At 37.8% G+C, this 25,691-nt stretch overlaps 1 protein-coding gene across 3 annotated transcripts in view; it reads left to right on the top strand.

The window, feature by feature from the left end:
- LOC117403991 (EGF-like repeat and discoidin I-like domain-containing protein 3) overlaps nucleotides 1–25,691 on the top strand; it is a 171,846-nt gene that overhangs the window by 124,930 nt on the left and 21,225 nt on the right. For all 3 annotated transcript variants that reach the window (XM_058986898.1, XM_058986890.1, XM_058986906.1), the window contains one exon: nucleotides 16,396–16,551. In XM_058986898.1, coding sequence (XP_058842881.1) covers nucleotides 16,396–16,551 — 156 coding nt within the window. The remainder of the gene's footprint in view (nucleotides 1–16,395; nucleotides 16,552–25,691) is intronic.

Raw genomic sequence — 25,691 nt, 5'->3', positions numbered from 1 at the left:
AGTGTTGTGATTGCACCTATAATGTATACAGGAAATGCAGAGCTGTCATTAGCTAATGATGACAACATGATTTATAATTGTTGCCATGAAGTTTAAGTCTTATTGTGAAACCAAATCCAGATATAAACTAAAAATTAAAACTGCCGAGTAAGTTTCCTAACAACAAAACATATGATAACAATAATTTCTGGCAGTATTAACAAGTTTTATAACGACTTTACGAAAAATAGATTTTGCAAAATCGAAATCCAAGTTTAATCAAAACTTAAAATACTGACATTTTTTTTGAATGAAGACAAGCCAAGCTGTGTGTGATGTGGGAAACAAAACATAACAGTGCACAGGGATATTCACTACACTCAAACCCACCGAGGTCTGTACTTTTCAACTCTCTATCACACCGGTACTATATGTTTGTACTGCTTTGAGAAGTCACCAGAAAAGAAATCTATGCTGGAAGAATTCTGGCAGTTAGCACGGAAAATAACAGAGCAGAGGTGCAAGGTGACTCTCTTAATCAGGAGAAAGCCATGTGATGTATTGAGAGCTGCCAGGACTCAAGTACAGAAGACTTTCTTTAATCTTTTGCTTTTCTTGTTTGATTTTTCTTTTCTCCCAGTTTTGAAAAACACACACAAATCCTGCTGTTATAAGAGTTCTAATATTGATATGCTGTGTCAGAGCTTTACAGTTTTACAGTACTGTTCATACCAGTAATGCTTTATACCACTACCACTTGCAGTTCTACATTTAGCTTATTATCCTTTACATTATAGTAGTAGATTTAAAAAACATAATTCATATCCACTGTGATGTGTATTTGACTTAATTAAATTAACAAGGACAGGGATGGAGGTTCTATTTTAATCTTATAATCAGTTGCAGATCTTAATACTGCTGGCCTAAAACTACACTGTAAACCTGATTTTTTTTTTTTTTTTTTTTTTTTAATGTAGTTATGTTAGTAAGTGTGTAAATAAATCCCAGGAGGAATACCCCAACTGGATATAATATAGAGTTAAAGTGTGTTTATAAACCCTTTATTGATCAATTTTCCATCTTTATTTGGCTGCGTTCATGACTAATTATGTACTAGTGATGGATATTAGAAAACCATGTAATGCATATAAAACCTCAAATGCAATTTTACTGTAGGTGTAGAGCTGAGACTTTAAAACTCTGCACCTCCGGTTCCAATTCTATAATTGGTATGTCACTGCTAAAGGAATTTGCATTGCAGTAGAACTGCATGAGTGATTCAGTTCTCTCATGTAATATAGTTACCAGAATTATGTTCCAGGCTAATTTTGTAATCCCATGGGTCAGAGTCGGTGTCACTGCTCACATAGAAGTCATGAATAATGGTCTCGATGCCATCTCTGTTAATGATGTTGATGTGTTTTTTTTTCCAAGGTAATAAGGTCACATAAAGTAGAAATACTGCTGAATATTCCACCCTTAGACCACTAAAAATCAATGCCACAAATTTTTGAATGCTGCTCACAAATCCCAGGAAAAAAAGAAGGCATTATCCTCTACTGAGATTGTGTATTCACTGGGACAGGGATGGAGTAGAGACAGACTTATGTTAAGTTTATATCAATCTAGTTAATATATTTTCCAATTGTGATGACATTTTCTAAGGATGCCCTTTAGCACAATATTGAGAGTATCAGAATGTAGAAGTATATGTAGGCATCTGTATGTACAGCTGTGTAGAAGGATGTGTGCCACTGAAATACTTAAGTTATCCAAGAAGGAAAGACAGATAGGTATCCAAGCTTGCCATTTGTCATGAAAGTGTCAAGGCATAAAAAATCAAACACGGTCTGTATCGTTTGGATAACAGAATTTTTAAATGTTGCAGGTTGTAAATCAATCAATTGCTCACAGACTGACCTTAATGGTAACCCTTTACAATACATTCCTGTAATTTTCCATTTTCCACCTGTACACATGCGCAGTTTCGATTCAGTGGATTTCCACTCTGATGAAGCAGGCGTTTGGCGATTGTGCCTATGGAGAGCGCTCTGTGCTGCTCATGATCTTTGCTGTTTTCAACTTGTCGTATCAGTGAAGCACAGTGTTTCTGCATTTTTTAGAAGTATAAATGTACCGACAAACACAAATAATAATCACAATACTCTGATGGTTTTTGTTTTATTTATTACCGCGGCTGCATTTAGCAATAGCGGCTGGTTGAATATGTTTTCTGTGTTTGAAATGGATATATATCTTACTTGCAAAAGAAAAACGACAGAAGAAAACACAAGTCTACAGAAAGTGCAAAGTGACAGAAAGTTATACAGAGTCCCTTTGGATACTTTGTTATGCTGACTTTAATGAAAAAAAGTTTATCATTGTTAGTTATTATAGTTTAATCTTGAGGTTAATGTTTGATACTGTAAACATTTTAAATGGCACACAGAATTTTGCCTTTTATTGCAACTGTGGTACCATTCAGTGGATGAAAATTGCACTCATGGGTGGGCTACTTTAGCTGAAACCTCCTGACAGAAGGGGTACCGTTTCAAAGAAAGGTTGAAGACCCCTGATCTAGTGGATGAAATGTAACATTGCAGTGTATCATTTGCATTTAGATTTGGTTTGTTTTGAGGCTGACTTTGTCTAAAACCTGTTTACAGAGGGAGAGGAGTTTGCCAGAACTTAGATAGTTAACAAACGTATTTGTCATTGGCATAACAGGGCACCGTGTTTTTTTTTATTTCTTAAATCATACATGAAACACTGGCTTGTCCAAATTGTATGCAAGAGCTCCCGTTCTACTGGTTTATTGACACTGTAGTGTACATTGACAAATTGGACAATGCGTTTTCCTAATTATGTTCAATATTTGGTTGGACATTAATCAGGTAGTATTGCAGGATTGATCCTCTTAGAAGGATTTTGTGTTTAATTAACATTAGATTTGTTCAGCGCCACACTTACAGCTGAGGCTTGTTCGTAAGTAATTATACAATGATGAGAAAATACTTTTTATGCACAGATATTTGAATTTAAAGTTTTTACATGCTAAAGACAAACCAATGTCATATTTGAACCCTCAAAGAGCAACTGAAATAATGTGCTGCCTCTTTTTTTTCGAAATATTGAAAACAGTGAATTATGAGGGGCTTTTTATAATTCACAATTTACAGTCATTGTGTGAGAATTAAACAACTTAGTGATTTATCTAAAGTTGAATTAACAAGGGACAACTGTATTGTATAATATTTAATTATCATAACACGTATTTTGATACATTATTTGTAGACAGTTATAAACAAAAGTAGAAAAACTGAAGTTGCCAAAAACTAAATGTTTCAGAAAAGTATAGACATGCATTAAGGGTTTCTTTTCTTGGAAAGCAAATAATGAAACCACTTAATAATCATTAACCAGTATTTTAGGGCAAACTAAAGTGCATTCATTTTATGATCATTAGAATCAATTAGAACACAATATTGCAAATTGTAACGAAAGTGTGGGAAGATCCAAATGGTTGGCTAAATCTATGTTGGACACAAAGGAACATGTTCACACAAGAAAATAACTAAAAATAATAAATACAACATATCACATTCCATTAAAATGGTTCAAATTTGCTAGAAAATCAGATGCTTTGTTATTTTTATTCCAGTGTAATAAAAAAGTGTGTGGAATTGTATTCACTGAATGATACAGTTCTGGTATGAAATCAATTCACCTCCCAGTAAACACAAAGTAGTATAAATAGCATAGGGTAAGCATGACAGTTAAAATGATTAATAAGAAAACAATTTAGCAAATTGAAATGTAAGATGTTTGAATCATTATTTTTCATTTTCGTCTTTTTAATAACTATAAGAACAAAATCCCCTTGCTGTATATTGCATGTGCTTTTCAATTCCTAATATATTGTTGCAGCAGATTCAATTAACCTCAAAAGAAGCATTCTCTTTCCTGCAATATCCGCATTCAGCCCCAGAGCTGTACTTGCTATATATGTTTTTTATCATTTCATGGTTGATGAATGAGGATTCTCTCAGTGCAATCTTTAGTCCTTGGTCTGCTGCACATTCATATAAGAAAAAAATAACAAATAAACCTGAGGATGAGTGCAAACTATGGGATATGTAGTTTCTATCTGAAAACAAAATCAACACCATTGATTAGTGCCTGTGAACTGCTGTTGTTTTTACTGATGACTTTAACCAGCCATTGTGTGCAGCCGTAGCCCATTTTATTTATTTATTTATTTATTTATTTATTTATTTATTTTTAGGTTGCTACTTGCTGTTAAAACCTTTGTATTTAACAATATATTCATGACAAGGCCTGTCGTCATTGGCGCATTAGGAAAATGACAAGACGTATCAACACTGAACAGATTTAAAAAAATGTCAGGTTTCACAAACCCAACCAACAGTAAAAGATGCATGTTTGTCGTGAACAAGCATGGGGGAAAAAAAGGCAAACTACACTAAGAGAAACATCAAGTACAAGGATAACGTGTGTTCTAAATGTATTATCAGGCCCAGAGATACGACAGGAAAAAGCCCAGCAAATATCCTCCGTTCTGCACTGGCAAACAGACTCCTTCAGTCACATTATGGACTGACAGGATTTGCAGGGGCATGCATCGCTTCTCCTGATACCATGGTAAGAAGACTGGTTATACAAATAACACTGTAGTCATATTGTACCCCCAGAACTAACTGCAACTCAATACATAGATATATAACGTTACATGTAGCTGTGGCTCTGGGGGTGTGTGGCAAAGTGGTTAATAGTGTGCAGGTGCAGGTGATTAAAGAACACACAGACAATTGTAATCCAGGTGAAAAGGTTTGTTTTATTTGTTTTTGTCCAGTGCCTGATGGCGAAACAAACAGTAAACAATAATGAAGGTAAGTAATACAGCAGCGTGTATTACTTCATTTAGAATCCCAGGTTACATCCTGTCAAAACAGTTGTCTACTGTTCTGGTTTCATTAGGTTTTATCATCAGTAGATTCCATGGGGTTATAGGAATGTAACAGGGTGATGTGTTACATGTGTGGGTAGTCACTGGAAAATACTGACAGACACACAGCATTGGTGTTGATTATGCTGCTCAGGCGTGCAGATTTAATTTTCAACACAGGACTGACACTATGGTACCAGCAAATGTAGACCTAGTATCACATTTAATAAAGAAATAAAAACAAAAACAAATCTAAAAAATAAAAGTTGGCCACACAAAATGACGAGCGCTAGTCCCACTAAAAGGAACGTCCTGCTCCAGGAACCTGCTGCTCTACGGCAACCCTCTCTATACTGCTTTGGGATCCACATCCCCTAAACTGACCTACTTCTGTTCTGTTGCTTCCGAAGTCCTGGCCTCCCAGTGACTCTGAGCCATTCCGGCGGTCCTGGCTGGGCTGTCGCCTTCACAGGCCCTGTCTTGCAGTTAAAGGGTTCCATGGTAGTAGTTCCTGCAGAGCGGACGCTTCCCTCCTGGATGTCAACAAACACACAGCTCCGGTCTGTGTGCAAATGGCATTGCAATATCCCCGACCTGTAGCGCAGCTGCTTTTTGAGCTCTGCGCAGCATCCCCAGGCACGCCCCCCAGCCAATCCACTTAGCTCAGGGCGAACCTCCACCTCAGCTGGTTGCTTAGCAACACCAGCTGCGCGTCTCAGCTGATTTCTCCCAGGCACACACACTTGCGCAGGAACCAGCGACCCGGCTCCCTGTCACAAGGAATAATTGCATTTTAACAAGTGGTTCAATATTCTTGCTCTTATTGTATTACTTGTATTGTAACACTTGAAATGTATTTGCTTACGATTGTAAGTCGCCCTGGATAAGGGCGTCTGCTAAGAAATAAATAATAATAATAATAATAATAATATTCTCAGTTTATTGGTGCTTAAAGTCAGTGTTTAAAGTCTGGCCATCACTCATTTAACACACAGTTCCCTGGTATAGTGTGAATGAAATGCCTGTATACTCAACTTGAACTATCCTATACCAAAACATTGTTCAAAACACCTCCCCAACCCCTGCACCAGTATCTGATCGGTATTCCTTGCTGCATGAATACATGATGTGAGAATTGGATTGAAATGGATTTTTACATGGATGTGGCATTATTTATTTTTTCAAGTTGTGCTGCTGCTAATTGGATTTCTGTGTAAATGAGATATGGTGTCTCAGTGGGAATACTCTGTGTAATCAAATTGTTAAATAAATAAATTATCTACAGTACTAAAATAATACTGTGCCGTACTCAGGAAAAAAGTTATTAACCTAATTCTCTTCAATGGTACACAACAGGTGGAGGCTTGCTGTAATTCTAGGGGCAAGGCTCAGTATTTCTCCTCAAATGTGTCTCCCTTCCGGGGGGTCGATGGTCCTCCATCACCCAGACTTGGTTGGCCTCTGACAGATGTCACCAGTATACCTCAATTGAAGTGATATCCTGGGCCAGGCTGTCTAATCATTCTATCCCACTTAAATCTATGATACCTACTGTACTGTATCAAAACTGTGCACCAATCTTTGAATTCTTGGCTTACTGTATAAGCAGGCTTCAAGTGTCCACTTCAGATGCCCAATTGAAGTGGTAAACACAATATGATAAGGCATTGAGCACTTCAGCCAGTTCAGTTTTAGTTGGCTCCAGTTGTAATCTCTATGCTATGGTTCAGAACCACTTTTCCGAATGATAGAGACCTACGATTCTGGGATACTGGATTTGTACTTGCTACTGTTCTGAGCCAAAGTGCTTCCATAAAGACACCCATTTAATTCTACTGTAAAAAAATGCTTTGTTAGTTAAAGCCATTTATCAGAAAATCATAAACCAACTTAATTAAACTCCTATTTTTGCCTGTTTTACACTGTTTTCATTTATGTATGTTTAACTACTGGATAGTTTGTGCTGCATGCATGTAACTCATATCAAATGAAAGGCCACACAATGTCCTTTCATATTATATACGTTGCAACAGGATCAGGAATACTATATGTGGTAGAGATGTTAATATATGTAAAAAAAATAAATTAAAAAAAAAACGCTTTTCCAAAAAAAATATGAAATGAACACGGGAAAAAAAGCAAACAAGCATAATCAATTCAATTCAATTCAATGATGCTTTATTGGCTGTGTGTCCCTCCCCCAGGAGTACAGACAGTTTTTCTGGGTCTGCCATGTTTGGAAAAAAGTGGATGGGCATTTCCTATTTTATTAAAGAATACTTCCCTTGTTTGGGAGTATTTTTCACAGTGTAGGAGAAAGTGCATCTCTGTCTCGACCTTTCCTGTCTCACAGTGACCACAGAGGCTGTTCTCTCTGGGCAGCCAGGTCTGCCTGTGTCGGCCTTTATCTATGGCCAGGTTGTGGTCACTGATCCTGTACGTGGTCAGGACCGGTCTCTGCTTTGTATCTCTGACAGTGGAGAGATACTCTGCGAGGGTATAGTTTCTTTTTAGGGCCCGATAACAATCAGGTTTATTTTGGGATTTTGTTTCTATGTCCCAGTGTGTCAGATAGGAGTTTTTGGTTTGTTTTATAATTTGGTTTACTCTGATTGGGGGCTGATAAGCAGTGTTGACCTGAAGCTGGTTTGTGTTAGTATTAGTGGGGGTCAGTGCAGTGAGCTTCAAGGCCAGCAGACTTAGGGGACTCTTTTCAGGGCTGAGCTCTTGGGTTTGGCGGGCCTTATATTGGAGTAACTCTGACTCACCTTTCTTTAGATGCATCCAAAATTTCTCTTTTCTTAATATTTATAAGTGTTGGGTAGCGGCCTAATTCTGCCCTGCATGTGTGATGTGGTGTTTTTCTTTGCACCTGTAGTATGTTTTTGTAGAGTTCAGCATGCAGGGTTTCGATTGGGTGTTTGTCCCATTTAGTGTAATCCTGTTGACTGAGTGGACCCCATACCTCACTACCATACAGCGCAATGGGCTGGATGATGTTGTCATTTAATTTTAGCCATATTTTGACAGGTATATTAATTTTATAGAATCTTTTTTGATTTCATAAAAAGCTCTTCTTGCTTTTTCCTTTAGTGCATTTACTGCCAGGTTAAAGCTCTCTCTCTCTCAATTTCAATTTTTTTATTTCAATTTCAAGTGCTTTATTGGCATGACTGATTTTTTACAAGTATTGCCAAAGCAATGATGGGTAAATTCCATCTTTACAATGAACATTTAAAACATATGTAAATAAAACAAAAACAACACAGTACTTCAAACACATCACAACAACAATAATAATAAGAATAATGATATACATTTATACATGTATTCTATAACATTTATTTATTTTATTTATTTTTCTGTTCCTCCCTGTGTGAGGAGCCTCAGTGTCACTCCCTGTCCCTCAGGCTGTGGCAGGGGCTTGTGTACTGGGCTGCCACTTCTATACAGCTTGTGTGCTCACCGAGGAGGATGGGGAGTTTTTCTGGGTCTGGCAAGTCTGAGAAGTCTATGCAGAGATTTTGTATTTTTGGGAAGAATGCTTCCCTTACATTCTTATATTTTGTGCACTGGTGTAAAAAGTGTATCTCTGTCTCAACCTGATTGAGCTGACAGTGATCTCACAGCCTGTCCTCTTTGGGCAGCCATGTCTGCCTGTGTTGCTCTCTCTCTCTCTCTCTCTCTCTCTCTCTCTCTCTCTCTCTCTCTCTCTCTCTCTCTCTCTCTCTCTCTCTCTCTCTCCTGTAGCTTTTCTAGCAACCTAGCTAGGCAACCAAGACAAATTTCATTGGAAACACCTAAGCATGCCCTTTCAGATGATATCTAATCCGATTGGCTGGGCTCTGTATTTTTTGAGTTACAGCATTGAAATACACCCACCGATCTGACGTGTCTCACAGGACTGTACTATTGCATTCTGGATGCTGTAGTTTTCTCTCTGAACTATGTACAGCTGAGATTCTAAGCTTTCCAATGATATGACCCCCTTCCGTCTGGCTGCTAAAATGACGGAGTAATCGACTCATAATGAAACCTATGTATGTGACCCCTGTCACATGATGAGTGGCTTACCTTCAGGCGATCGTAGCCCCAGTTAGGAATACTGCATACCAACATGGATACATCATTGGAAAGCACCGGGTCTGTACTTTTAAACAAGCCCCGTAGGTGGCTTTTACATTGTCTGAGTAATATGCACATAACGTTTGGTGTGCTGGCGCACCAAAACGAAGGGGGCTGAGTTTAAAAAGTTTAATTCATTCATTTCCTAATAGCTGGTCCCTCACTCTGTGGTAGGTTGGTTGTCTTTCGTATATATGTCACCTCTTTCAAGTGTAAATTAAAAACCCAGATGAACAAATGTTTAATGTTCCCTCTCATGTGGTCAGTTTAAAAACGCCTGCCCCCACTCCCGTGGCGTCTACCCTAACCCTAACCCTGCCCCCACTCCCGTGGCTTCTACCCTAGCCCTAACCCTGCCCCCACTCCCGTGGCGTCTACCCTAGCCCTAACCCTGCCCCCACTCCCGTGGCGTCTACCCTAGCCCTAACCCTGCCCCCACTCCCACTGGTTCTTTCAGGCCCATTTTCATTATGTTGAAATCGTTCCTTCTCGTTCTGCACACAATTCACTCGGGCTGGATACATTTCACAAAATATATGTCCCTTTCCTCTCAAGCTTGGGTTTATTTCATTTGATAAAGGAAGTGTTTTATAAAGCATTTTTCTTTCTTTCTTTGTAATTACCTCCTCCACTAGCTCTTCAGTTCTCATCTGTCTCCCTGTCCATTCCTTTCCCTACTATTTCTGCACTGTTTCTTATTTCTTCTGTTTATTTTCATCTCTCCTAAGCAGCGAATGTGTATCTCACCACCCTAGCCCAATAAACTTGCCATCATTTTTTACCCACTTTTCTTGATTGTACCATTTTGTTATAATTTTGTAAAGTGTCTTGGCTAAGTGCTGTAAAAATATAAATAAATAAATAAAATAAATCTGTGCCTTGGAGCTACTTAAATACTGTTATATTGTTGCTTCACCACACATGGAGGTTATTCATTTAAATGTCACTTAATGAGTTTATTTTCAGTAACCAATGTCACAGATTACCAATGTGTTTTATTTCACTCAAACCTGCGATAAAACACGGTCTTATCTTGATTCTTTTTTTTTTTTATTTCCTTGAAGCCCAAACCATATCAGTATGTTTCTCCAACTAACATAATTAATGCCTTCATCTCCTAGTTGCAGCAAATTGATGTTGACAGTGCTGAACAATGCAAAAGATTACCAGACTCCACATATGAGAAACAAAACAAGAAAGTAAAGCAACGATATCTCTTCTGATTACATTCTACACGGTTTCAGGATCATTCCCAGCTGTTCTGTAGAAAAAAAACATGACTGTGTTGCTGTGCAGGCTCCTTTCAAGAAGGGCATTTCTTATAAGCAAGCATTGTTTGTAAGAATTTGGTTCCACTTCAATGGAGAGTGAAATCTGGGACTCATATTGAACAGGTCAGCTACAGTAATAGCAAATATTTCACAACACAGTAATTGTGTACCAGTATAACTCGATGCCCAATTGTATGGACACCATTGACAGTATTGACACCCCTTCTAACAGCATAATGCTCTTTATAGGTTTGTGAAAAGATTATTGGGTTGTAGAAACTGAACAGTTTAGAAGACATGGCAACAGATATGCCATTGGCCAGTCACCTAGAGATTAAACTATGACAAAAGAACATGAGGTAACCACATTCTACACTGAATGGGTATCAAAGAGAGATCAGTCAGTTTATAACCTGGTGGGGTGACTTAAGCTAAACTCAGGGATTTTTTTTTTTTTTTAAACACTGGTATTTTCCGAGTCTTCGGTGGACGTCTAACGTTTGACCTATTTTGACATATTTCAACTGAGTAGTCATTTGCTATCATCCCACGTTTTTGCTTGGTGTTTAATTGGAATTAACTGCCTTTTATTATATGCTGGCAATGATCCTTCCTCTAACTTAAAAATGTGAGCTTACAGATTTAGACAGAAATACTTGGGCTTTCTATGTGAGTGTCCCTGAGGTAAGCTAGAAAATGAAACTTCAATTAAGCACTGCTTTCCTGAATTGTGTTTTATATTTATAAAAGACAAAAGAGCTGATCTGAATTCCACCCACTTGTAAACTACTCATACTGTAATGCACGTCTATGTTAAATAGTTACCTGTGGTTAAGGTTATAAAGACCCAGACAACTAGGGAATATGGTTTTGTCTTAATCATAGCCACCACAACCACAAATGTACAAATATTCATCATATTTGTATAACCATCACTGACCCCACTCCCTCACTAGTTTTGACTTAAACCATTTATGGCCATGGGATTCTTGACAAGAGAACATTCACTGCATCATAATAACCGCCACTGCTATTATTTTACTGTGATTACTTTGTAAGAATCATTATTTTACCTAAAGGTGTTGTAATTCAAAGGAGATTATTTTTGCACTTGTCGGATTGCATCTCTGGTGTGCGTTTTGAACGACGGGTTCACTGGACAGGAGCAGTCTGCAGTTAGTCAGATAGGATTGTGCTTGAGTGGTTTGAGTGTGAGCAGCTCGAGGAGGTGAGTGGTGAGCCTCCACGATGGGGTGTTAAGCTTTGCTAGCCCTTCAGAAGGAGATGCAGTTGCAGAGGTGGTGATGTGGAGGAATGGTGGGGCACACAGTGCAAATGGAAAAGATATGGTCTGACTAGGGGTTTAAATAGCAAGCAGATTAAAGATTGGAAGGAGCTCTTGTTCCTGTCCCCTAAATCATAGGGAGATGACCTACTGTAATCTTCCTGGCATTCATAAGTCATTTTGAATGAATGCTTTTTTAATCTGTAGAATTTGTACTTGTTTTTTTTGTTGCTGTTATTTTACTATTGCTTTGTTCAGTATTGGTTGGTAACACTGTTTTTTTTTTTTTTTCTCATAGTTATGAATTATTACCCTGCAGTAAGAGTGCATGTAAAGGCTCTTTATATATGATTGATGACAGCTGATCTTCTGGGATAAAGTATAGTAATATAGTCAACTGATATTAAGGTTTATTATGCCTTTATCATTGATTCTTTCTTGAATTTAAATGAGAAATGTGTGTCCCTTTTGAATTTGAATGAGAAGCATACATTGTAAACTCTGTCCTGAGAAAATATTTATGAGAACTGTTAAATTTCTCTGAACTATTTAACAAATTGTGGTTTTTACTCATATAATGACCATGTTTGTGGTTATATAATAAAGTACAGTAGTTCTCAAAACTATTCACCCCACTTGGACTTTTCCACATTTTATTGTGTTACAACATGGAATCAGAATGGATTTAATTAGGAGTTTTTGCCACTGATCAACACAAAAACAGTCCATAATGTCAAAGTGAAAAATAAAATCTACAAATTGTTCTAAATTAATTACAAATACAAAACAGAAAATAGTTGATTGCATAAGTATTCACCCCCTTTGCTATGACACACCTAAATAAGCTCTGGTGCAACCAGTTGTCTTTAGAAGTCACATAATTAGTTAAATGGAGTCCACCTGTGTGCAATTAAGGTGTTTCACATGATTTCAGGTTAAATACACCTGTCTCAGGGAGGTCCCACAGTTGGTTAGTACATTTCCTAACAAAAACTACATCATGAAGACGAAGGAACATTCAAAGCAAATCCTTCAAAAGCACCAATAACGGGTAGGATATAAGAACATTTCCAAGGCATTGAATATCCCCCGGAGCACAGTAAAGTCCATTATTAAGAAATGAAGAGAATATGGTACAACTGTGAATCTGTCTAGAACAGGCCGTCCTCAAAAACTGAGTATCCAGGCGAGAAGGGCACTAGTCAGGGAGGCCACCAAGAGGCCTATGGCAACTCTAAAGGAGTTACAGTCTTCCACGGCTGAGCTGGGAGACACTGTGCATATGGCAACAATAGCCCGGGTGCTTCACAAAACTGGCCTTTATGGGAGAGTGGCAAAAAGAAAGCCAGTGTTGAAAAAAACTCACATCATATCTTGGCTAGAGTTTGCCAGAAGGCATGTGGGAGACTCTGAGACCAAGTGGAAGAAGATTCTATGGTCTGATGAGACCAAAATAGAGCTTTTTGGCCTCAACGCTAAGTGCTATGTTTGGTGCAAGCCTAACACCGCACATCATCCTGAGAACACCATCCCTACCGTGAAGCATGGTGATGGCAGCATCATGCTATGGAGATGCTCCTCTGCGTCAGGGCCTGGAAAGCGCGTGAAGATAGGGGGTAAAATGGATGCAGCAAAGTACAGAGAAATCCTGGAGGAAAACCTGCTGAAGTCTGCAAGAGACCTGGGACTTGGGAGAAGATTCATCTTCCAGCAGGACAATGACCCCAAACATACAGCCAAAGCCATATTGGAGTGGCTTAAAAACAAAAAGGTCAATGTCCTGGAGTGGCCCAGTCAAAGCCCGGACCTCAATCCAATTGAGAATATGTGGAAAGAGTTGAAAATTGCTGTTCACCAAAGGTCCTCATCCAACTTGACGGAGCTTGAGCAATTTTGCAAAGAAGAATGGGCAAAAATTGCAGTGTCCAGATGTGCAAAGCTGGTAGAGACTTATCCAAATAGACTCATGGCTGTAATTGCTGCCAAAGGTGCCTCTACCAAATATTGACTCAAGGGGGTGAATACTTATGCAATCAATTATTTTCTGTTTTGTATTTGTAATTAATTTAGAACAATTTGTAGATTTTATTTTTCACTTTGACATTATGGACTTTTTTTGTGTTGATCAGTGGCAAAAACTCATTAAATCCATTTTGATTCCATGTTGTAACACAATAAAATGTGGGAAAGTCCAAGGGGAGTGAATAGTTTTGAGAGCCACTGTACAACTGAATTTATTCTTAAAGTTTTTTACTTCAAAGTGTAAATTACAGGAATCAGGAATTTAATTGAAGGCTTTTTAAGCAAAGTTGGGTTGTTTCTTTTTTTATTTCATAACTAAAATTGGTATAAAGCAAAAATCTTTTATTTTATTTATTTATTATTATTGTATTTTTCTTAAACGTACCACAGTGTTTTTGTTTTCTTAGGTACTGTATATACATAGCAATGCAATAATGGCTACGTTTAGACATGCCAGATCATTTCTCATTTACATGCTGTTGTTTATCTATTTGAATGTACATTCTAGTTAATTACATGCCTGTAGTAATTTTCTTAACTTTCAATAGCTATATTTTTTATCGTTTCTGTAACACTGTCTGTGAAGGTGTTGAAGTACTGAAGTGTAGCTTTAATTAACATTGTCCACCTTGAATCGATCGTGGCTTTTAGACCGTTTGTCATGGCATATACACACTTTTTGCTTAAGTCTGGGTGCTATCTTTTGCCACCCTTCTCTACAGATCTGCATTAACTGCTCCCTTCAACCCCAGTAATACTAGATTGGATAAAGAGTTGGAAAACACCGGGGCCATTGACCAAGAACCTTGACGTTTCCACCCCAGATTTTAAAACATTATCAACATGTATTTGCATGCCACTCATGGGAAGAATTTTGAAATCAATAGAGTGTGACCAGCTTATGGGCATAACCGTTAGTTGTGAATCATTGCCTAAGAATTGAAAGGTTGTTTTGGGAAATTAGTTTGGTGGTCCTCAGTGGATAACAGGACACATGACAGAAATCCATACACTCTTAAGAGAAGCTGAAGGCCAAATGGAAAGGGGTTTTTCAGGTTAGGATAGAGGTGTACTCACTCACAGAACTGTCAGGGTAAGCCTCGATGGTGTCTACTTTATTCCTGTTCTGACGATGAATATGTTCTGTGTAAGGTGGCTCTTGTAAGAGAGGTCTACTTGTGCAGATTGGGTAAGAGAATTGAGAAGATGAGTTGCTCAAATGTGTATATTTAGGGGGTACGTGGGACAAATTGTGTAATGTGTAACAGAGGGGATCTGGACTGACTATCTGACGTGTGGGACTGCAGGTAGAGGGCAGCAGTCTCGTATGATGCGCCTGTCAGTCATGACGATGACACGGAGAGGTGGGGAAGAGGGTGTGTGTGCTTTCCCTCTCTCTGAGTGGATGAGAGCCTTGGGAGATTGCTCGGCCCATAAGAACTGCACTTGGTTGTGCACTTGGGTGGTCGTGTTCAAGGGTATACAGTGACTCTGGCAGAAGAGGCCAGAGTGAAACAAGGATCAGGCGAGCCCGGCTGAGGGAGACAGCCTTCCTTAAAAACTAATTTACAAAGTAAAATAAATAATTACTCACCCGAGGGGAGGTGTGTAGATATACCGGGAACCCTGGCCAACCCCAGTGTATAGGGTAACTGAGCGTAGGACAGAGACCCGTTCTGACCAGCTTAGTGGCAGTGGGGCACTGCGTAAGCAGCACTTTTGTTTGTAGTTTTATTCCTGTGTTTTATTTTCCCTTTTTCTTTCACCTTCTGTTATTATTATTTTCGAGCACTTGTATGTGCACGGAACGGTATACCTGTATTTACTGTCGACAGTATTCAGGCCACGGACAACAGCGCCCTCTGCAGGCTAAAATAAATAAAAAAAAGAAAAGAAAGTTAAATAAAACTGGGCACCTGTGCGGTGTTTGCAAATAAAATCTTCTGTCTCCCGTGTCAGTGAATACCCCCACCCTTCCACAATGGCAAACAGTTTTTTTTTTTGGGGGAGGGGGCTTTCACTTTTTATATACTGTATGAAATTATTGTTTTTGGTTACTTTCCAAAATGCTTGGGCAGACTTGCACACTTCAGTTGTACCTTCTTTCCTTAGCTGTCTTCCACAATTAAATCTTGTGGTCACAGGCACATTTTTCTGGATTTTTTGTGTAGGCATTTTTTTTACATTTCGCCACAATTTGCAGTTCTGTTTTAAATCCTCCGTATCTTAACTGTAATACAGCTTTAGATCCCGCGAACAAGCCTCCATTCCTAATTTAATCTCGTTTTTAAATCTCGCAAGCAGAGTCTCTAATAGAAATGTGGGAATTTGCTGCCACTCAGTAGTTGAGGTGGGTTTAATGTATTCAGAATGAATCAATGATAGATACAAGTCAGGAAGGAGGGACATTGCCCAGCTGCACTGGGAAAGGTAGTTTGTTTTTGTTTTTATGTATTAGTTTTTTTTTTTTTTTTAATGGGAAAGTGGTAATTAAGTCATTTACGTTGCATGTATTATATTGTGTATGTGTATAAATATGTGTATTATGAAAGCATATATTAAAAATCACATTCAAATATAAACCTGTATGCTGAGGGTATGCAGGCAGTTGATAGGTCTGGAAGGGGGTATGTGGGAATCACTGCCCTACACAAACCATGTTCTTATAAATCACAGGAAGTACTATTGAAAAGTGTTCTTTATTATTATTGAGTTCTCATACACGATTTCTAACATTTCATTAACAGGTTGATTTGCTCATTCCTACGAAAGTGACTGGCATCATCACCCAGGGGGCGAAAGACTTCGGACACGTCCAGTTTGTGGGTTCCTACAAAGTGGCGTACAGCAATGATGGGCAAAGATGGGTAATATATCAGGATGAAAAGCAGCATAAGGATAAGGTAAGATAGTCAAAGGGGTTTTATTGGCTTTTTTCCTTGTGTTTTTTCCCTCAAAATTTAGGGAAATAAAAAAAAAGTGAAGCTTGAAAAATTTTAGACTTTTGTCTCTGTTGTTTTTAATTTAAATTTTATTTGGTTTAAAACAATTGGTGTCAGTAAAGTTCTAAAATGTTTGAGTAATATTTGTATCACATCAAGAAGCCTCTTTATATAGAAACTGTCCAGTTCCTTTGCCCCTTTCCCTTGTTAAAAGACAACATATTGTATTTGATAGATAGATAGATAGACTTAAGTTAACTTTAAAATGTATTTTCTTATGCATGGAGTTTTCTATGATGTTTTACTTTCCTGGGGCGTTAAGGCTGCAACACACAAAGAAAGAAATATGTAACTGTTACCCCTGTTTTGCATGCACAGCAGCTTTGAATGTGAATGTTGGCTCACTGAGTCATGTGTGCAAAGATGCTTGAGTTATATGCTGTGCCAAGCTGGCTGTACACTGCCAAAACTGGCATCATTGTTTATTGTCTGAAAGAAATGCAGGTGTCTGTTCAAGTCTGTGTTATATTATATTTTCCAAGGTTTCAAAGCCCCTTTCCAGAAGCTATCGGGTTACTGTATTGAGTTTCAAAAATCCAAACGGCAGAAGGTGTTTAGATGCAAATCACTCAGTGTTATATGTACTTGCTTGTGGTAAATGTGCCCTCTTCAATACAAATCTAATACATAACTCAAAATATGCACGGTATCTTGAAAAACAACATAACAGTGTGTTGCAGCGTAAGGGGCTTGAGGAAAATGAATATCATTATAGCTAACTGATTATTTATGTATTCATGTTATTCATTGTAAATTGAAACTTGCATATTCTGAAGGTCATCAGGGCTTCCTGAGAGCAGGGTGAAAACCTGGTTTCCAGCTCAGGCTTGTTTGGTTCAGCTGCTAACTGAAGTCTCCTTTGGGTTTGGACTGTTTCTGGATGCTATCTGTTGTATTGTAATTATTATTATTATCCTTTTATCATCTATGCTGAATACTGGTGCAACATAAAACTCATTTTGAAACTGTGTTGTATGCTCACAGCAAAACAGCGCAACTGGGTGATATTAAAAAAAAAATAGTAAATGAGAATAATTCCAGTACATCTTACCCTGTGTACAGGTGTCATCCTGTACATAGAACATTACAGCACAATTCAATTGTTAAACACCCCAATCTTTTGATAGTAATTCCCATCTTTGGTGTTGTGATTTATAATAAGTTGGGTTTTGTTTCTCATCATGTTTTGAATGTTGAATGACCACTATGTATAATGGATGGACGGTTATCCAGGTATATCTAAACATGCATATCTAGCACTTTTCATACCCACTGGTGATGGTAAAAGTGTATTGTGAAAATATCTAAAATCTAATACTTAAACAGTCTGGGCTCCAAAATGTATGCAGTCAGAGCATACTGTATGTTGGCTGGCTAAAAGATGTAAGAGTCCACTGAGGAGAAACCACAGGAGATATAGCGCCAACAAAAATAACCTACTCTACAGTATGCCAGATAATAAAACCTGTGTTTGTGTAAATAGAAAAGGTGCAGTTGTTTTTATAGCGCTGTTCTCTGGACCACTGAAGTATTGTGATTAATGAAAGTTCCCGTTTTTACAAGTTTACCAGTAGCTCCCATATTGCTGATGTGTGCATCTGCTCAAATCATTAAAGTCCCATTTGGTAACTTGTAAGAGATTTAAGAGATGCAGTCAATACCAGTTTAAGCATTTAGGTCCCCTCAGTAGCTAAATCAATACAGAAAAATAATTCCAGAAAGTTGCTTTCTTTACACTTATTTTGCAACATTTAAAATATTTGAAGAGTCAGCTCCAGTTTTAAATTTGAATATCTTGGATCAGATTAACCAAACCTTTGGGTATGGCCATTGTTTGACAACTTTAGTTTAGACGTCTTTCCCTTATGTTTGAATCTCTATAGAAGAATCAACCTGGCAATATCTGAGCCTGTAGAATCCTAGTTGCCAGCACCATATATTCAAGTATTTCTTGGTTACAAAGAAATCAAATGATAACCCCTCTAAAAACAATCACCAAACATACACCACCTGCACAATGCATCTTTGATATCTTGTTAAAGCTTTGCAACCATACAAATTGCATATGTTGATCATTCCCCACCACACAAACACACAGCTTGTATTTTATGTTGCTAATATCACTTGTGCATACAAGAACCTCTGCAAATGAGTTAGTCAACAAATCTGTGGACTGCTCTTGGTACAATGAAACAAATGGTGCCTATGGGTGTTACTATTGACGCATAAAGGTTTTTGCATTCCAGTTCTATTAGTCTTTAATGTATTCATACTTCCATGGATTTGTGTTCTCCTTTCATTAATTAAAGTGACAGTGGAAGTAATAGCCACATCACAAATCACTTTTACTGTGGATATAAAAAGTGTGAGTTTGACAGCACTGCAGGCTAATGTTCAGAGCAATTCTGCCAGAGAATAATGACTTTAGAACAGATCAGATAGACCTACCCAAACCCAATGTGGAAGCCTGCATATTCCATCGACATAAACACAAAACCAACAAGATCCCTACCGGCTGCATGGGTAACTGGCTGTCAATCTCCTGAGGTCCTTTTATTCAGGTATATTTATTTTAAACCGATCATTTTATTATACCTATTAAACTGTATGGAGTAGCCTTATCTTACACTACCCACCCAGAAAATAACATGGGAGAAAACAAAATACATTTTAGTGCAGGGATACGATGACCTTGTAGGAAGAGAATTTCTGAAGCCATGCAGCACATTGGGTTAGCACATCCAAAAAACAAACAACCACTACAAAACCCATAAAGAAAACCACTTTACATTGAGCTTATCAAACTCAGCATCGACTTTAGAAAGATAAACTGTTTTTCTTCTTGAGGCTTGATTTGGTTAGCCCTGTACTCACTAGGATAAACCACAGCTGGATTTTACAGCACTGTGGAATCGCCCTGGATTGTATTAAACACCTACCTGTGATTATGGCTAAGAATAAGAGGCTGATGCCAGCCGTGGATTCCTAAGTACAACATGCAATAAAAACAGTCCAGTTGTGGCTTATCCTGGTGGGGTTTAGGTTGATCAAATCAACCCCTTAGCGGTTTTCATTTCAGTTTGTCTTCTTCACAAATGTTTATCTTCATGGTTTGTGCTGAATTGATGGAACCACATTGGTGTATTGGAAGCAAAGACATTTTGTGGTTGTAATAGGCAGTTGTAATGGATTGTCTTGTGTAAAGGACTGCATAATTTATTGTGTCACTGTCTAACAGCCCATATCAAACTTTGGTTAACACAATATAAGTTTCGTACAGCAGGTACCTTGCCTAATTGATAGATTGGACTTGGAGGGTTACACTCCATTTATATATATCTGAAATCCAGCAGGAACTTATTGAGTAGCTCTTTGTTTTAGAGATGCTGTTTCTAACAGGATGTTATTGTTACATTGCTTTAATAGATATAAAAATACATTGTTATATGATCTTCTGTGGATTTCTATTGACCAGGACCATGACTGAGGACACCAAACAGCCACCAGACTAAATGGATTTTGGTCTCAGCTGGAATTAACCATCCGGCCTTCCATACAACCAACACAACCTCTCTATGCAGTCATTTGTTTTTAGGGTTGTTTTTTTTTTACGTGGATGTGAATTTTGATTACCCAAATGAAAACTCTTTGCAACCTCCAATTCAACCCAAATTGAAGGGCTTCAAAATGGCAGGTAATTTCAGAACAGTTTTCAAGACAGCCAAAAAGTATACTTTTTGTACAAGTGAATGGCAGTGATTATAATCATTATTTAAACCCCTTTGGCCATATTCTCTATCTTTAAGGTTAATGTTAAAACATTAGAAACAAACAACTTGAGAGAACTTAAAGTTCATTTTGTATGCCATTTACTGTTTCAATCATCACATCCTGGTGACTTTTTAAAATTGTGAAGCTCCCCTGTACAGCTGGTGAACCAGAGTGTAACCATTACCTGTCCTTCTGCAACACACTACCTCGAGTGGTTGTATGATGCAGGCATGGATCAGCAAGAAAGAACAAGAAAATACATTGCATAGTTAAGATTACTGTGACATTTCAGACCTGTGTGCAAGTGCTACATTGCACTGTTTTGCCCAACTCCTGGAGGTGGATGCTGTACCAGACCGTAGAAATGTGACCTAAAACTCATTTCACCATTGAAGACAAAGAGAAAGACTTCTAGTAAGGGAAGGGTCAATACGTATTTAGGAAAATCCAATATCTCCAGTGTCTGTAATTTTGGTGAATTCTTTTGTAGAACTCAATGAGGTGTATTAAGCTTGACCTCCTGTTTTCTTATCCACACTGGCAGTGGTTGAGCATGTTCTTTGCATGCAGATGAACCTTAATTAAATCCCTTATTAGTCCCTACTCTAGCTTATGCAGGACAGAAGCCAAGCACTCCTAAATTCCCTGGGCATCGCCTCCTCCATTCCTAAGAAGCCAAGCAGATTCTCTACCACTAATTCTGAAGTACCCCTCAACATCGTGTTGTGTGATGTTATCTGAGCCTGGGGATTTATCAATGTTTTATATATCTCATCTCTTTATCGCATGTTCCCTGCAAACTGAAACTGCCCCTGGTGATGCTCGGCTTCTGTGTTTTGTGTTTTGTTGAGGGCTTTGGAAACTTGCTTGTCTTCCTGTTTAGATATTGCCAGATAAACCTATATTCTGTTCCTCCGTTGCAAGATTACTGTTTTCATCCTTTAACCCTTTTCCTGATGGACTTACCATGAGACAAATTATACAGACAACTTAATCAGATTTCACGTTGCAATATTCAATTCTGACTCTAGTGGCAGCACTGTAAAGCAAAGCCAGTTTCTGGCAAGGGCATTCTGTTAAAAAAAAATTCTGAGCAACATTTCTTTTACTTTGAATCTTTTCTTTTCTTCATTCAAATACACCCATCAAAAATATGCCCTACAAAAAGTATACAAAAAGTATAAAAGTATTGGGGGACATTGTCGGTATGTCACAGTCAGCTATTACTTTAGTGATTGGTGTTACATGGTTCTGAACAAAAGCATCTTTACATTGGAAAAACTTAACTCTGGTCTGGCACTTGTATAAATTAACTGTAAATAAATACAAATAAAAAGAGGGCATACATTTATATATATATAGTTATTGTATTTCTTGCTCTTATTGTTTTACTTGTAACACTTGAAATGTATTTGCTTACGATTGTAAGTCGCCCTGGATAAGGGCGTCTGCTAAGAAATAAATAAATAATAATTATATATATATATATATATATATATATATATATATATATATATATATATATATATATATATATATATATATATATATATATATAGTAGTTTAAATAATTCCAGATTTGATATATGCTTGTTCGGTGTAAATGCAGATGGATTTTAAGTTTTCAAACCAGGTAGCCTGATCCATTCTAGGTTGCTCTCTTTCATTTTAATTAGATTTTTCCCTAGTTCTCTTCAGAAAATCTAATCATGCTATTATCCCTGGTGCTCAGAGACTCGCCAGGCTCGAGATAATCAATCATATCCAACCCTTTGCTAAGAAAAAAAAAAGATCTACAACAGTTTCTGCTCTTGTTGGCTGCTTAATAAACTGGTTTAGGAAGCTGTCCCCAGCCTGCACTGAAATGAAACAAGAAGCCTTAAGTGTCACTCCAGGACATTCCTAATTTACTCCTTGATAACTAAATCTGCTCGCGTCTCCGTTTCTTCTCTTTGGTCCCTGTCTTTGTTTCTTTCTCTAAACAATGTCTTGTCCTCCTGTTTGTTTTCCCCTGGGCCCTGAGGCAGAATTTGCAAGTCGTGTCTGTCTGTGCATTGACTCTCTGACAGTATTAATCTAGCTGTGCTCCTATACTCCTCTGCTCTTCCCTCATTTCTTACTACCATGGCTAGATCAGATACTTAGATGTGACCATTCCTTTTTCTGTGGCTATATAATACAATTACTCCAAACAATATAAGGAGTTATATTGTATGTTATTTCATACCCTCAAGAATCTGAAAACAGATTCAGTCATAAAGTGTAATGGCATTACCCTGTTCTGTGGCTCTATTAAATCAAAATTCAAGACATTAGCAAAAGTATCAAAAACCTCATTAAATATTGTATAAGCCTCAGTTTGAAATACATATTGTCTGCACCGTTTGATTGTAAGTCACTGTAGAAAACAATTATTCGATTGCCTGTACTGTTAATGACATTGAAGGATAAACCACAAATAATTAATTAACAAAGCGGCATACACATCTGTTATGGGCCTATGCCAGAGTGACTGAGCTGTCTGCCTTGATGAGTGGAGTTATCCTTTATAAACTGCAATGACGGTCTGCTGTTTTCAGCAGATATGTATTTCCCTAGCCCTCTGTGCAGGTGTGCTGAGCTGAAAGTGTTTACCAACATTACATCAAAAAGAACTGTCCTTAAACTGTGCAGAAACGTCTTGATGCTGGAGTTAATTTATAATGCTGCCACTCAAACTGCATTTACACATCATTTACACAAAACTGTGATCCCTTTATTTTACTCTTCCTTTTTAACACATTCCACATTATGTTCTCAGTTTATGTGTCTCATTTACAAAAGGGCACTAACATTATGGTGCACGATAATTACAATTACTGTGCACATTAATGATTTCTGTATTTACTATTGCAATTGTATTCATTATCGTGCGAAATAGTGGGCATATTATGGTGCACACTCTTTTTATTGTGTCATACTATGGTAATCAGAATGAATATGTGATTTGTATGGTAATGCTTGATAATGTATTTAAATGAGGCACTCTGCTCTAAATAATGAGATGAGTTTCATTCACACCATATTTACTAAAGTGTAATAATCGTATTGTGCACATTAAAGAAGAAGGTATCTATGAAAAAGACCTAGGAGTTTATATTGACTCAGAAATGTCTTCATTTTGACAATGTAGGGAAGCTATAAAAAAGGCCAACAAAATGCTTGGGTATATAGTGAAAAGTGTTGAATTTAAATCAAAGGAAGTAATATTAAAACTTTACGATGCATTAGTAAGATCTCATCTAGAATATTATGTTCAGTTCTGGTCACCTCACTACAAAAAGGATATTGCTGCTCTAGAAAGAGTGCAAAGAAGAGCAACCAGAATTATTCCGGGTTTATAAGGCATGTCATATGCAGGCAGGCTAAAATAATTGAATCTATTCAGTCTTGAACAAAGAAGATCTGATTCAAGCATTCAAAATTCTAAAAGGTATTGACAATGTCGACCCTGGGGACATTTTCGACCTGAAAAAAGAAACAAGGACCAGGGGTCACAAATGGAGATTAGATAAAGGAGCATTCAAAAAAGAAAATAGGAGTCACTTTTTACACAGATAATTGTGGGAGTCTGTAACCAACTCCCCAGTAATGTTGTTGAAGCTGACACCCTGGGATCCTTCAAGAAGCTGCTTGATGAGATTCTGGGATCAATAAGCTACTAACAACCGAACGAGCAAGATGGGCTGAATGGCCTCCTCTCATTTGTAAACTTTCTTATGTTCTAAAGTGAGCGATAATTAGTTTGTTTGGACACCAGGCTTTAACCACTGATAGGCGCGCTATTTAAACCTCTTTTTCTGGCCTGAAAACCAGTGATGTGCAGTAGTATTCTTTTTACTGACTCAATTCATTCAGTTTAGTGAATCAACTGAACAGATTTGTTCGTTTGCTTCACTGATTCATCCATCCATCCATCCATTATCATTAACTGCTTACTCCTTTACAGGGTCGCGGTGAGCCGGAGCCTAACCCGGCATACACAGGGCGCCAGTCCATCGCAGGGCACCACACACAGACTCACTCACTCACTCACACACAGGGGGCAATTTAGAGTGACCAATCAACTTGGACAGCATGTCTTTGGACTGTGGGAGGAAACCGGAGTACCCGGAGAAAACCCACGCGAACACGGGGAGAACATGCAAACTCCACACAGACAGTACCCTAGGCCGGATTCGAACCTAGGACCCTGGCGCTGTGCTGTCCCATTCACTAATGCAAAATAAATACATCTTCCTAAATTACGTGGTTCTGAAAATTTGTTTGACCGGAAAAATCTGGCAGCAAGGGTACAGTACAGAAATAGGCAGATATAACTAGAAGCAGCTTTCCTAGAACACTGACAAAAAACAATTTGTATCACAAATGTAATATAATGGAGGAAATTTTATTTATTTTATATAATGGAGGAAATAGAATTTTATTTAAATGGAAATCTCAAACAGTAAAAAAAAATAAGAAAAAAGATGTCAGTATATAATGCTAAGTCTCAATATTTAATATTCCAAAATGTAATGTTTTAACAGCACTGAAAAAAAAGATACTGACAAGCTGTGAAAATGTGAAATATTAAACCGTACCGCTATGAAATGTACCTTTTCATGACTTCGGTCCGGACACACGTGGCACTTCTTTTCTGGCACTCTGATAACAATGCTCATCACGTGTTCTAATTCTGCAGCTTTTCCACATAATGCCTGTTGATGCAGAATCCAGTGTCAGAAGATTGGTACTTCTGCATTTCTTTCTTACATTTTTTTCCAGCTAGCCAGTCCACTCTTGTCCAGTCATATGGTGCACCCTCTGTTGTAATCCTAGTTACTTTCTTTCAAGGTAATTCTGCACTTTCCATGGCTTCTTGAAGTTAAAATAAGTCCTTTCCTGTGGTTGTGTTGTTCATGGCATCCACAGTACTTTTCAGAAAAACCTTTTGTTGACTCCATATCTTCTTTCATTTCCAGTAAACTCAAAGTATGTTGCTTTGTGCAGCGTGTCATAGTGACTTGTATGTTCCAATCTTTCATAACTGCAACCGTTGCACTGCAAACCAGATATATTGCCTTGCAGTAAAAATTATTGAACAAATAATCATCTATCTAACGATTTTGGACTCTTCTGTGTCCGCCTCCACCTTTCACTTCCATGACGTCTCCAACTACTTTTTTGCTTCTGATTTAAAATTTTACACAAAGTAAAATAAATAGTTTAAACTAACCTTTGCTTCAATA

Source organism: Acipenser ruthenus, chromosome 2 (genome assembly GCF_902713425.1).
Source record: "Acipenser ruthenus chromosome 2, fAciRut3.2 maternal haplotype, whole genome shotgun sequence".
NCBI lineage: Eukaryota > Metazoa > Chordata > Actinopteri > Acipenseriformes > Acipenseridae > Acipenser > Acipenser ruthenus.
Note: the sequence above shows the minus strand (reverse complement) of the source record. Positions and strands in the feature narration are given on the sequence as shown.